The sequence below is a fragment of the Ciconia boyciana genome, chromosome 5, assembly GCF_034638445.1.
Source record: "Ciconia boyciana chromosome 5, ASM3463844v1, whole genome shotgun sequence".
Lineage (NCBI taxonomy): Eukaryota > Metazoa > Chordata > Aves > Ciconiiformes > Ciconiidae > Ciconia > Ciconia boyciana.
Window position 1 is genome coordinate 17,531,429 of NC_132938.1, and position 14,696 is coordinate 17,546,124.

The 14,696-nt window shown below is 35.4% G+C and overlaps 1 protein-coding gene across 4 annotated transcripts in view; it reads right to left on the reverse strand.

The window, feature by feature from the left end:
* Window positions 1-309: 309 nt before the first annotated feature.
* The window catches only part of TAPT1 (transmembrane anterior posterior transformation 1), a 50,678-nt gene continuing 36,291 nt past the window's right edge, over window positions 310-14,696 (reverse strand). For 3 of the 4 annotated variants that reach the window (XM_072862192.1, XM_072862193.1, XM_072862195.1), the window contains 7 exons: window positions 14,186-14,266; window positions 13,452-13,561; window positions 11,785-11,844; window positions 10,320-10,388; window positions 8,747-8,823; window positions 5,136-5,296; window positions 311-2,437 (listed from right to left, as the gene is read on the reverse strand). In XM_072862192.1, the coding sequence (XP_072718293.1) occupies window positions 2,208-2,437; window positions 5,136-5,296; window positions 8,747-8,823; window positions 10,320-10,388; window positions 11,785-11,844; window positions 13,452-13,561; window positions 14,186-14,266 (788 nt within the window). In that variant the 3' untranslated portion in view covers window positions 311-2,207. Of the gene's footprint in view, window positions 2,438-5,135; window positions 5,297-8,746; window positions 8,824-10,319; window positions 10,389-11,784; window positions 11,845-13,451; window positions 13,562-14,185; window positions 14,267-14,696 lie in introns of all 4 variants that reach the window. The other variant, XM_072862194.1, reaches the window with a different exon arrangement.

Sequence of the window (14,696 nt, forward strand, 5' to 3'; positions counted from 1 at the left end):
ACTACATAAATTACAACTCCCTTAAGACATAATATTTTTTCATTTACATGGGTTTTGCCTTTAAAAAACAAATTAATAGTAGGTTGGCATCAATACTTTCTTCCTATAAGTGGCAGTAACCAACTGCTACAGAAATAAATCAGAAGTAAAGCCACTGATAACCCAGTTCTTGAGCACATTTGTGTCCCACATTTGCAAGCATCTTACTTTAGGGAAATTGGAATTTAATACAGTAAATACATTGTAAGTTCACCAACTCTAAACACCAAGAAAGAAATGTTGACACTGTGCTTTTCCTTTTTTAAACAAATATTACAAAATTGAATTTTATTGAGTTTCACACAAGATGCACTTATAAAATTGATACAGAATGTCATTCAACAGAAAAAAATGAAAGCAATTCCAAGCTTCCTTTAGCAACTGCTAAATAATTCAAAAATAAGATACAGCAAAATGACAGATAATCTGAATTTCAATGTGTGAACATCTCCAATTAGTATAAAATACATCAAAAATTAAAGAATTTCAGATTTTTCCCTGGCACAAGTCCTCCTCTTTTTACTCTCATCCCTGAACAGTAACCACAGATTTTGGCTCTTACTCCAGCTACTCTTCATGGGAGAGGAGAGGCTGAAAGACTGCAGCAAGAAGTTCCCACCAGAGCAGACCACGCTAACCGGTATGGCAAAGCTATCTCATTACCAAGTCTGCTCAGATATGCGATAACTCTGTCCAACTGTCTCCATTTGCTATATGACTGTAGTCCTGTAAGTTTCAGGGATTAGCATATACATTAAACTTTCACACATACATAAACCAAATAAACTTTGGCTTTCCCACTCTGATAAATTATGAAATTAGCAAAGAGCAAATTTTGTCTTCATTTGTTCAGCACTGAAGTACTTTTATGATACCTTCTCTTGGAAAGTGAAACTGGTGCTTACTTAAATATCTGAAAGGCATTTGAAGTTAATGCTGTCTTTTAACAACAATATATGAAGAATTTTCCCTTATACTAAAGGGTCTCTTCTGATACAAGTCTCCAGCCTAAGTTTCGAGCTCAAGTTTATTCCATTCTTGGTCTGAGGATTCCAAACCATCTTTCATCAATTCTCCCACAACTGCATCTCACACTTCAAATTAAGATGCATTGTAATGCTTAAATGTTCTTTATAGACCTAGTCCATCTACTTAAGTTTGGCTAAAACCAATGAATTAAAATGGATAATTCTGATTTGATTGTCAGTATGAGCTTTTATAGGCATGTTCTCAGGCAAGTTAATACACAGACGTCATTCTTATCAGAGTTAAACCCAAAACGCAGTGTAATATTCTTTTCTGCTGCTTTAATGCCATACATACAGTTCCGACACAACAGTTGCTTGCTGCAATTAACACTGCCTTTCCTCAACACATAGAAGTGCCCCTTTATTATTTTTTCCTACAGCAACAAAAAATCCTCAGCTTTTAAAAATAATTTTATAAATAATTTGCCTTGCAGGACACACAACACAAGAAATGATTATGCTTCATATTTGCCCAGTTAAGCAGAACCTTCATTACTGTGATCTCTCCTTGGTGTTTAGTATTTAGATAAAATAGTATACAGTAAGTCTTTCATTTATAGGCAAAATTTTATTCTGATTACAAGATTTTCAAGATACATCTTGAAAAGATTTTTGTTGACAAGAATAACTACCTTGACTTACTGTTTTATGTACCAATGCTTTATGCGTTTGTTGATATAAGCACAAGTTTTGAATTCTGCTTGCAGATGTTTAATAAAACAGGTAACTGGAAAGGCAAACTTCCGGTCAAGTTGTCATACATTTCCAGGAATATCCTTACACTGGAGGAACCTTCATGAAAAGGAGTATCTTCTGGAAGCATGGTTTCATAATGCAGAACAGGATTATGCTTTTTTCCCCAGTCTATTTTCCAGAAAAGTGATACTGCAGCTCTGCCACCAGGCTAGAGACTCACGATCCACCACATTTTCCAAGAGGCAAGCTAAAGATCACTTACTTGACCTGACCAGATACCAAGCCAAGTTACTTGTAGAAAGAAATTAATATTTTTTGCCATTAATAATTTAAGTTTTTAAATAAATATTTATGTGCCTTTTTGGCAACTGTCCATTCTGGTAGCATCTGCTGTCCCAACAGCTCAGTATCCTTAGCACATTGATTAAAAAAAAAAAAGAAATCTTAGTCAATTCTGTTTCCACAAATGGTAAACCTGTCTATCTCCAACAAGTCTTTCTTTGAAGACCTGTGTTTTAATTCTGAACTGTCTTGGCTTATATCTTTTTCTTCTCCATCAGGAGTTGTCAGAAATTGATCAGAATTGCTTGTTACAAGTAAAGATGGCATATTCTCCTTCTGATGCACAGGTTGATTGGTAACTGATGTAGATCCATTTTCATCTGTGGAAATTCCTGTTGGAACATAAGGCAATTACAAAGATAATAATGAATTTAACATAGACATACTGATGCTTCTATAACATCCAGATTCATACAAAGCTGTCCTGAAAAAGTGTGCTGCATCAAATCAGCAGAAGCAACAGAAGAATGCTTTGTGGAAGCCACTACCCTCTTCTTGGTTTTACCGTAAGAGATTTCCTTTTCTAATTTGGTAAAAGGATTGAAAATGAATTCTACAGAAGTTCAGATAAGACCAAGGACATAAGCAGCAGATGTTAGGACACACACTGCATTCTTCTGGTTTACATACTCATTTTTGTTGGCTTAGGCAAAAAGATTTGACAGTCATTGTATGAATCCCACAAATATTTTCTCCTGAAATGAAGAAAATGAATCTCTGTGGAGGGAACCAGATGTGCCTAATCCTCTACATATGTACAATAAACCTGGCTTCTCTAGGGATAGCTAATGACTCATGCACTGCTACACACTTCAATAGCACTGGCTCCCAAAGCAGTTGTATTCGAGATCTCTATTTTTATTCCTGCCTCTTACTTCAGTGGAATTGAACACTGGCTCCATTAACCTAAGATATTTGTAAGTAATATCCATGTATTGTTTCCACATTTTGTTAAAACATGTTAAGAATTAAAATGCATAGGCAAATGACAAGGAAATAAATTTTTCTTATTTACTATCTCCTCCTAAGGACTGAGTTATTGTTTCTAAAGGAATCTAAAAAAATCTGACTAATGTGGAGAGTACTGCAGACCAGCCCAAGGGAACATTATTTGTCAGAATGGCAGCACTACCCAAATTACTACAAAAACTTCTTTCTGTATAGCATCTCTTCACAGTATACCATCTGCTGCTTGAAGGTACATGGATTACTCTCTATAGTCTTATGCAAGTCAAAGGTACTAAACTTGCATCAAGAAAGGAGACAAGTAATGCTAATTGTAGAACTTTGTTACAAAGGTAAGTATTTTCTAACCCAGCAGCTTCCAGAGAAAGCTGGTCAGCCTATAAATGATTACCAGTAATTAGAACTTCCATCCTTCAAGAGCAAGTATAAAATTTTATCCTTCAAAATTTTAAACTGTTTCTGTGGACAAGGTGGAAACTCTTAAGAAAATAAATTGACTTACATTATAAACTGATAGAAAGTAGACCAGATTAATTCCCTCACCCTCACGCTATTAAGAGATAGGTTGAGAGACTGTATTGCAAAAGAGCTGGTAAGTGGGGCACAGGGATTAATCAATATTGCAGAACCCAGCAGTAATAATGCAGAGACACAGAAGCTGGGGAAGGTAAAATCATTCTTTCACATAATTGAGGTTTCTAGTAAATAAAGAGCTGTTAAAAGGTATAAAATACCCTGAAAAACTGTTTAAAAAAAATCGAGCTTTTTCATCACCAATGGAAGTTTAGAATATTCTAAATAAAATCAGCAAAAGCTTTTTGATTGCTACTCTTTAATCAAAATCTTTCCATTTGAGGAAATAAGCATATCTGCTGACTGACCTGGTAAAACTGCTGCTGCTTCAGCTAAAAATAGTCTTCAGGATTTATTTACTGTAAGTTTAAGGGTCAATCTAAGTAAGTATAGCTTATTACATCTCATATCCAAGTATCGTATTAGAATCTTTTATTAAAACATTATCATTATGACAGTTGTCTAATGAAATGCAAAAGGCATTCAGACCAATTCATATTATATTCTTTCACGATGAAACTAAAGCAACTCTATGAATTTAAGCTATTTTAAAATAAATGTCTGCACCACATTTCTGCATGATGTGATTTGACACAGGCGAGAGATTTATGACTGAAACACTGACAGATTCTTAACTCTACGATTGCTGGCGAGACACTATGACAACTAATAAGCACCTTACATTTCAAGCTGTTCAAGTCTTTGGCAAGCAACTGAGTGAACACAATAAAAGCTTCACTGTTAAGTTCTCTATGGCTCTCACTGAGCTCTTCACAGAGGAAGATACACAATCCAATTCAGTTGACTGGAACAATGAACGTTTCCGTTTCCTTCTATAATGTGCCACAGGAACATAATAATGCCCCATTCCAATTATATATTAACTGCTAATGCTAAGGACCCATACGAGAAAAACACTGCACAGATTTGACATGAAGCGAGTAGAGACCAGCTGAAATTCCTATTTGGATTTCATAAAGCTTTTCATTCATGTGTTCATGATGATTATAAGTAATTATATCTATTGTGTGCCATGTTTTACATTAATTTCCCTAAGAAATGCATAGATTGCTTATTAAACTTCAGCACTTCCAGAGACGATGTGTAAACATTTACTTATTTGTGTAGTGACATGGCAGAGGGGGTTGGACTAGATGATCTTTGAAGGTCCCTTCCAACCCAAACCATGCTATGATTATGATTTTCAAACAAAAGCATGCTACTGTTCTGATGTTTCTATCAGCTTCACATATCAGGGTGGGATCTTATCAGAGAGATGAGTATTTCTAACCAAAATAAGATGCATGAACTAAAAGCAATAAATTCTATTACATTTACAGACTTGTGCTCACAGCTGTGATATGGTACAATAAAGGTCCAGCAACAGGGTTACTGTGCAGCAAACAATGTCATACATCTGGTTTAATATTAAATTTAGTCTGAAAGCAATTGTCATTATAGTTGAAAATAAAACAAGGCAGTTAGCCTTACCTTGGGTAGATTTAAACATGCTTTGCTGCTTGCCAGCCGTCTTCCCTGGGGTGGCAGTCAGGACAGGATTGAATAATTTTTCCTCCATTTTTGCTTCCTTTACATATTGACATGACTTCCCCAGCAATACAATACTGTTAAGGACTTTTAGAGATATTAACCTGAAAAAATAAAAGGATTTGTTTACATATTTGCATTAGCATATTAAAATAATTGCATATTATTCATACTGCAATTACTCATATTAAAATAATTGCATATGGTTACTGCTGTCTTGGAAGGATTAGCTAACAAATTAAATCCCTTCAACACCAAGATCAAAAGGTAATTTCCTTTTTCTAACAATTTGTTTCAGATTCAATGCTTAATTTTTTTTTTTTTTTCAGAAGGCATCTAGAGAAACACATCAAGTTTTATCATAGTTTAACAAAAGGACTACAAGGACAGTTAAGCAGCCATTTAATACATCAAATATTTAAACACAGAACTAAAATGGCCCTCAACAGTGCAAGTCCAAATTAAATGCACTACTGTTAAAACCGTAGCCTTAAGTGCACCCAGCCAAGGATCACTAGTGGACTTTGAACCACAAGAAAGCAATTATCTAGCTTTCACAAATTACAGGCTAATCATAAAAAGTCCTTTTTCACATCACAAAAGACAGTCCATAAAACTCAACAAATCCAAAGAGGCAGCACTGCATTACCATCATAGCACAGTCCAGTTGATGGCAGATTCCTTTTCTATTATCACTAATTTGCAGCACAAACTTCAGCAAATCATTGAAGTCCCTTTTATACCTGTCTTCTCATTTGAAGAACAGGAAGGTCTCATCTACCATCAAGTGCTTTTAGATTTACAACTCAAATGAGCTTTGTAAAATCTAAGTTCCATTACTAGTATTATACAACACGCAGACCAATGTCCACTCCAGAGGTGAAAGCAGAGGTGAAGCAGGTGAAGGCTCACTAAAGAACAAGGAAATAGTGATCTAGTCTCTGTAGGATGAATATAAATATTCTCTACACAAATCAACCTATGTAACAAAAGTGAACCAAATGCAGACTCGAAATTCATCCTCCACTGTCTGAAAATCTGTTTATTATGTACATCACTAACAGACTAAAAAGAAGACTTGAAGTGAACATTCACAGATCCATGGAGCGGGTCTAACTGCTTAATCATGAAGTGACCCAAGCACACTTCAGAAGCAGCTTCACTATCTCTCACCGCATTAATGTAGTCAGAACTTGTCAAACAGAAAGCCAAAATACACTGTACTTTTAAGGGAATTTTATGCAATACATTTACTTGTAGAAGAAATTTAGAGAAATGGAAGAATGAGCAGAGCAGACCACTTTCAGTACTCAGGAGAAACTGACATTTTAGTATCCAAGCAACCACAAAGAACATACCATTTTATACAAGTTGAAAGTGTAATTCTCTACAATTTTATTAGGTTATCAGGACAGATTTTGTTTCGGAGAGTTGAGAAGCTCTCCTCCACTTTTAGTAAGTTTTATAGGTGTTTTTCCTACACTTTTTATGTAACATGCTTTTGTTCTGAGAGAGTAGGTGTTTACAGCATGATTTGACTCTGGATTTAATGAGATCAGAAGATGAAAAGGCCATAAATCAACACTTTACTGTATCAGTTCCAGCTTCTCATGGAAAATTATGCAAGAGTTTCTAGCAATTCTCCTTTATTCTTTTCTGCCAGTCCAACCCAGGCTCAAATTTCTCATAACAATGTAAGTTTGCAGTTGTTCAAAATCCCAGATAAAGCAAACTCAGGTTTCATATGCTGGGCAAGACTCTTTAATAGTATAACTTCCAGTATTACAGTTGTTAAATATCAATACAAAACAATGTCCTCCACATTATAGTCTCAATCCTTTGCCCAGTTAACTGTTTCAGATTTTATCACTGTTTCTCACATATCCATGCTACACTAATCTGATGAAAAGCTGAAATGTATGTTCAGAACACAAATTACTTGAAAGATGCAAGAGGTGAGTTAGCTCCAAATCTGAGATCATGGCAGAAGTAAAAATCTCTTCTCACTTTTCAATAAGGAAAAAATAAACCAAAATGTATCTACTCTTGTGACCTATGCCTTCAAAGAGCAGCATTAATCCTTCATGTTAATCACATTATTTCTTCCTGCCCTCCATCCTCCAAGCCACAGAGACAGGGAAAAATCCACAACTGGGCTGCAGCAGTGGAATGGTAGATGTAGGGAAATGTTACATATATTGGGAAAAACCACTGAGCAGAATGAAGGTGCTGAGCTTGGTAAACCACAGCTTGAATGTGACGATCAGGGGCTAGTGTTTTCAATTATATAGAGCTGGTTTTAGGGAGAACATGGGCACAGCATGTAGTACACTGGGGAAGAAGTCAAAGTATGGTGCAGAGGAACATGGCTACCATTTTAATATTTGGCCTATACGCAGTATCTCAAAGCCCTAGTTATCCGACATTGAAGAGATGTGTCTCTACATTGATGTGGACTAGACACATCAGACTAAGTTCTACTTATTTTGCAGATCAAGGTCAGATTAGAGTCTACCTACTCATAAAAAATGGGTAGTAATCCCATTCTTTTCATAAGGTATTGTAAAAGCAGCCTCGTCTCTTCCAGTGTACCTGCTGAACCACTGCCCCAGACCTAGAAGTCTTTTACTTCCAAAGTCTTGCTGCCTTCAGTTACAAACACAACTTGGTAGGGCATTGGAAGAGATATTCCCACAATACTGTAGGCACGTTCTCTGTGCTGCAGCAACCTGAATCACTTAATTCTTTACAATCAATTTTAGGAGGACTCCAATATCAATCAGTACTGAGAGACATCAAACGCTGACACAGTTCAGCATTCAGCTTTCCTAGAAACCGGTCATCCCCATATAGTCTACAGCAAGTGCCTCAAGACAGGCAAACTAGATTGGATTTAAAGTACAACTAAACGCATCTCAGAAGTATGTATCGACCGGTGAGAAGTTAAGGATAACACAAGTATAAACTGACTTGGCAGTGAAGGGATACTTGCAAATCATTGGTTTTGGAAAACAAGTTGCCATAGGACATTATATGCCTTAACTAAGATTACTGACTGACCCCACCCTTCTCAGAAAGGTGAGCCTTGCATTTACTTTTTTCCCCACTTGGCAGTTTCCTAACACGAAGAAACCTTGCATTTAACTACCAGAGAGAAGAATTCATGATCTGCTCAGAGCACTTAAACTGCTTATTTTTGTTGGCATATTGAATCTTTCGTTCTTTTCACAGAAAGTTTCATTCCTTAGAATTCAATTTCCCCTTTTATGCAGAGGTATGGTGCTTGTTTGTCATAAATTCTTTCATCATTTTTCCATTAGTTATTTTCGTTACTGAAGTTACTTATTGAGGGCTATAATCCCCCAATGCAGTTACAGTACTTAGGGACCAATCTGCACTCTCAATTTCAGTTTATAAGCATAACTGTTTTATGTTTATGTTCTACTGAACATAAACTGTGTTTACACTTATACCTAGAAGCATCAACAGAAGCTTTTTTTCACATATCTGATCAAATAATGGTAAATACTTTTCAATTGTGTGCATTTACTTACCCACAGTAAAACAGCACAACACAAATATAAGCTAAGACTCCTTGTACTTTTATTGAGCTTGTTACGACTCTGATGAGCTGTTTTAAGGATAAAAGTTAAACAGTTAAAACATATAGCACACAATTATTAATAGACTATTTTAACAGACATTTCTTATTTGGTAAATTCAAGACAAAAGTAGAAACATGTACATTAATAGAAATTTATTCTAATGTTCCCTTTGGTAGCACTAACTATTCAAGATTTTGTTTTGAGTAAGTATTATACTAGCACCTAGTTGCAACCTTGCCAAAACTACAGTCTGATAATGTTTCCTTCACCACTGACTTCCAAGTAAAATAACAAGCGAAAAAAACCTCCCCGAAAGTCAAGGGCTGGAAGCTGAGTTAACAGTTTGAGAAAAATGTCAAGAGATGCTGATGCAGTAAAACAGAATCAGTGTTTTGCACTATGCTAACATTTTGAGTACAAAATTGCTTTGTGGACTAGGCATGAATGGATATGAATCCCAAGTTTCAGTAACAAATGATCCCGAAATCTGTTTTACTTCAGTATTTCATAGTTAAGAGTTCCAAGTTAGCAATGCACTTCAGTTTGTTTTAAACTTATTAGTAACCAGGATATCAGAACACAATTAACTTGAAAAAAGCATTTCAATAGAGTTCTCACTGGACGTACTTTACTTAGTTATAAAAGAAATAATGATTATGATCATAGTTTTGTGGGTGGTTTGTTTGTTTGTTTGTTTTTAAATCCTGGGTAAAAAGTAGGCAAAGCCTGTCAATAGTATTTTTCCCCAACTCTATGGGAGAAGATTACATGTAAAAGTTAATGCATATTGATATTCTTCCAGAAAAATTATGAATTAGCATCTTTGCTGACAAAGCAAGGACACACTCCCAGTATTATAATTACTGCTTGTCTACATGTGTGTATGGGGAAAGTCAGAACAGCTATTTACAGAAAACATTCTGCAATATTCAGAACAGACAGCATGTGGACACAATTCCAATAATGAAGTGATTCACTTTGTAGCAGCACGTCCATGTAACAGGGTCAACTATTTCAGAATCATGTATTCTACAACAGCTCAGAAGCTCAGTGCCCCATATAAAAGAAAACTTAGTCATTAAGCATACTATTACAGGGACAACCACAAGGACTCTTATGAAAAACCTAAAAAACCTAGTACACTGCTGCTAACCTTCTGGCAACCAGCTGCTTTGACTATTCCAAATGAATGAACAGGATAACTGCCAAAAGGAATAAATGTTTAATAAGCACAGATGTAGTTTAATTCCACTGCTACAATTCAAGTGCTTATAAATTCTATAAAATTAATATATATTCCGTTTTCTATGAAAGGCTGATAAACAGTAACACATTCGTGAAGTCATAATTAGTATGTGATATAGGTTATACTGAATGCTAACTCAACCTTGCAGCATCATTTCAGTTACTTAAGGTGATCATTTCATCCTCAAAACATCAAAATGAGCTAGCTGTCTCACAGGCATATATTCTCAAAGTGAGATCCTGTTGACAGAAAACTGATAGGAAAGATACAACTTACTAAAACAGCCAATGGAAGAGGAATGAAACCCATTCTTCTGGAAACTGAATCACTATAATCTGTATATGCCTAGGGAAAAAAGAGAAAGAATAATGAACTATTTATGCAAAGGAATGAGCTTATTTTAGCTTGGCACACCCTCTAGATAAGAATCAGTCTCTGCTAACAAACACTATACTGGTATAAAGTGTACCTATTCACATTTTGAAATTCAAATGCAGATGGCTGTAGTCTCAGACAAAAATGTAATACTACCATGACCAGTAAGATTAGCTTCAGTGCTCTAAATCAATAGTAACTGGAGTATAATACAAATCTCTAAATCGAGAGCAATTAGGACACTGAATCCAAATGTGCTATGATATTTCATCTGTACATTATTACTAGCTTAGAGACCTTTTGGTATTAATTTGACTTTGATCCTCAAACACTGTACAGAAAAACCCATAACAGGGATAAAAGAACAATTATCCATCACACTAGCAATTTTAAATCATTCTACTTTTATAATTAGCCTCAGGATAATTGTGTTAAAATAATTTTGAAAATATGTTTACATCTGAACACTCAAAATGCAACTACTTTGCATGACATCTTTCATGCAGTATTGAACGTCATGCCAAAGTTAGTGCCTATACGACGCTACCTCATTTTCCACAGAGGATCCTTAGGAAAAGTAATGGGAGTTTTCAGTACTAATAAACCACTTTTTAAAGTAACAAATTATTAATAATTAATTATTTGTAATTGAAGGTGTCCAACTTCTTTATGAGGTATAACTACTGCATTCCTAGCAATAGCTATTAAACATGCCCAAGAAAACTACATAAATTACTGTAATAAAGTCCATTTAATAGAGCACTCATCAGGAGCACTCACTAATAGTTAAGAGACTCATCCAGGAAAGGTGTGCTGTAAATAGTCTTCCAAAAAACAGTACTAATGAAAAACACAAGCAGTCTGTCTGTCCTGTAAATGCCCATGCCACAACAGTAACATGCATGGTACAAACATCCCTATACATCTGTGCACACCATCTGTGAAGAAATAATATAAATTCCTACTGAATACTGTATTTTGATCCAACACAGTTAAAATAAAGCAAAAAGAACCGTAATTTAAAATTATCTCAAGAACATCTTGTTAAGCTTACTTACTTCCCATAGATCTCAAAAAAAAAAAAGTCAAAGTTGTTACAACCACCCCCTGACTATAAGTGTATTTGGAAGAGACTGCTCAATAATGCATTAAATAAAGCCCAAACTGACCTGCAACAACTGGATAAAAAGAATATAAATCACAAGGAAATATTCATGTTATCTCTTATTAAAAAAAGCAGAGTAGGATTTCAGTGCTGTAGGAGTGTAACTGTTCTGTATGTATTTCTTCAAGTATTTGTTCCAATATCCCCCCCATAACAATTATGTTAGTTAATACAAGAAAATGCCTTTATTTTCAGGCTTACATTTTTCTGTCGACTGCTAACAAGGTCAAATGCAAGACTGGCTCTGTATTCACTGTAGACCTGGAAAAAAAATCCAGCACATTGGATGTGTGACTAATTTGTTATCACACTTTATAGAAGCAACAGAGATATTAATAAAATATTTCTGTAAAAATATTATAAACACTTGTGCACAAGGCTGAAGGAGTCAAAGCCAGTTTTTCTGAGGTCTACTTGCACCCTTCAACAGATGGGCCCGTATTTCTGCCATAAAGTAACTTGCATATATATACACAAACAAACAACAACACTATGCTATGTTTTAGGTATTGTATGAGACTTTACAAAACATTTACTGAATTTGAGGACCATCAGAAACACAAAGCAAGAAAAATCATGTTTACTTTTTTCCTACAGTTCATAATTTGTTTTAAGCTACATGAAAGGTAGCACTGGGATCAAATTAAACAAATGAGAGAGCTTACTTATATACTAAGCAAGTGATCCCATGAAAAAAGCAAATTGTATCAGATGATGAATGAAGCTTTTCTTTAAAACAGTTCTGCATATTAAGACAGAAAAGCATCTATTTTAAGGATAAGTGGCAGGGCAACTTGCACTGCAGGTGTACAAAACTTCTGAAAAAGTCTGACCTAGCAACCACAAATCTTTAGAATGTCATACAAAAAACCCCAAAGTTTGTTAAATAAACCTTGCAAAATTGTCACTCACTACCGCCCATCCTCCAGCTGTTTCAGCACACTGAAGCATGCTATTTTGCTATCATGACTTCATTATTGCTCTTTTCCACACTCTCTATATGAAAGTAGGGCATGCATAAATGCCTCTGGCATAAGGGAGCTTATTAAGTACACCATTAAACTTGTTTCTACACCGCACAAACTAGTTACTTTAGAGATGCTGAAAAAGATAGCACTTCCAAGTTCTCATCTAATTTCCTGAAAAGCGGTTTTAATAGTGAAAAAAACACTAACTCATCTCATCACAAATTTATCAAGTGCATTTGAATTCACACAACATGCAAGACAAATGGCCAATGTATCATGCCGCAACACACACAAAGTAACCTCATCTACTACTTTAAAAGAAGGACTGCATAATATATATGGCCTAAGAAATTTCAGGAGTGGGAAACTAACATAACCTACTTCATATTAGTCCTCCAGGGACAGTGGCGAAATATATCTCTGATTTCAGATTCCACCTTTAACATACATGCAAGAACAGAGATTCAGCAGCCTCACAATATCTGTTTTTCCTAAAGCCTGAATTTTAACTTACAATCCATTCTGTTAGGAAAAGGTACAAGGTCTGTCTAGACTGTAGAACAAGTAACCTTCTGTCAATTTAACTCACAAAACGTGAGTGATCACAAAATGATCTGCCAGTTATGTGATTTGTAGTTATGTGAACTGTTATACAACACTTTCAATAATTTATGGATCTGGAACTACTAATTTAGAAGCAGAGGTGTTTGTTCCACATTATAAAGATCCTGAGAAGTATATTGTATCAGAAAATTACCAAGCTTTCCCAAATGATATACTATATATGAAAATACCAATTTTTACATTTTCTGCACTGGAATAAATTTTAGTATTTAAAAAATATTAGCAAAATAAACTACAACTTAAAGTAGCACTCAGCATTCCAAAAAGGATACCTACATCTGCTGTGATGTCATTGAATTTTGTTATAAAGGCATGTTTCACAATATCCACCGCAATTTCTGAAGCAACCACCATGCAAACATCTGGGAATAACACCCAAAGATGATCTGAAGGTTGGGAAGAAACAAGTTAGGCCATTTAATTTGATGCCAGTATACAAAACAAAAATTATAACACTTTTGCTCAACAGTGAAAATCCTCAAGAGTCTGAAGAGTCAGTAACTTTACATCACCACTCAGCAGGTAGTGTGCAAGTTCTCGCTTATTCCATTGCTGTTCTAGAAACTTATCAGTACTATACAATCACACCACAATTAGGATCAGGTTCTAAAGCCTTTACTTTGTCAAGCTTTATCTCTACTAGGAAGAGAACCTTTGCATGTAGTAGGTAGATGTTCAGTATGTACGAGGGGATCCTTCATCCTCAACGTACTCCAAGGAAAGGAAAGGGCTGGAAAGAAATCATTCAAGACACTACTTGAAACATAACTATGCACGTTTGTAGCGTAACAGAATATACTTCTAGCAGAAAGGATAGAGTCACTGTTACAAGAAAGGCAAAAGTAGGTAAGTGAGAATCTAAAGCATTTGACAAATTAAGATTCCTCAATTAAATGTCCTGGTTATACCAGGAACAGCTATCTTTCAGACTGAGGAAAGAAGCAAGAGAGACAGTTGTTGATAGCACAGGAATTTGTCATTTTGTGTTTAATTTTTCCTACTTTACTCACCTGGATTCCATGAGAACTGTTCCATATTTCTTAGACATACAATTAGTAGCAACACGTAATTGGTGAACCTCTCCTTTATATCTAGTTAAAAAAAAAAAAAGCTGTCAACTCCAAAGAAACATTTATTTGCATACATAGATATCTAATCATTCTGAGGTTCTGTCATTTATTAAGTCTTGGATTAGACCATCTTTTCCACAATTTATTTGATTGGATTTGAGGGGAGGGGATGCCGAGAACCTCACCACGGACAGGATCTCTGCAGTATGCTGTGACTGGAGGTCCATCCAATGCTGCATCAACTCGGGGTTCCCAGCATCAGAAGGGACTTAAGTTGTGACTCGCTATCACCTCTTCTAGTGCGCTAATAAAATAGTCATCTTTCTCAATAAAGTTTGTGCATTTCTTGCAGGATTCAAAAAGAACCAGCACCTCCTGGTGCAAAAATGGGGACAATAACTCTGTCTGTCATTTCGAGTTATTAGCAAGGCAAATTTCATTTTATACAAAT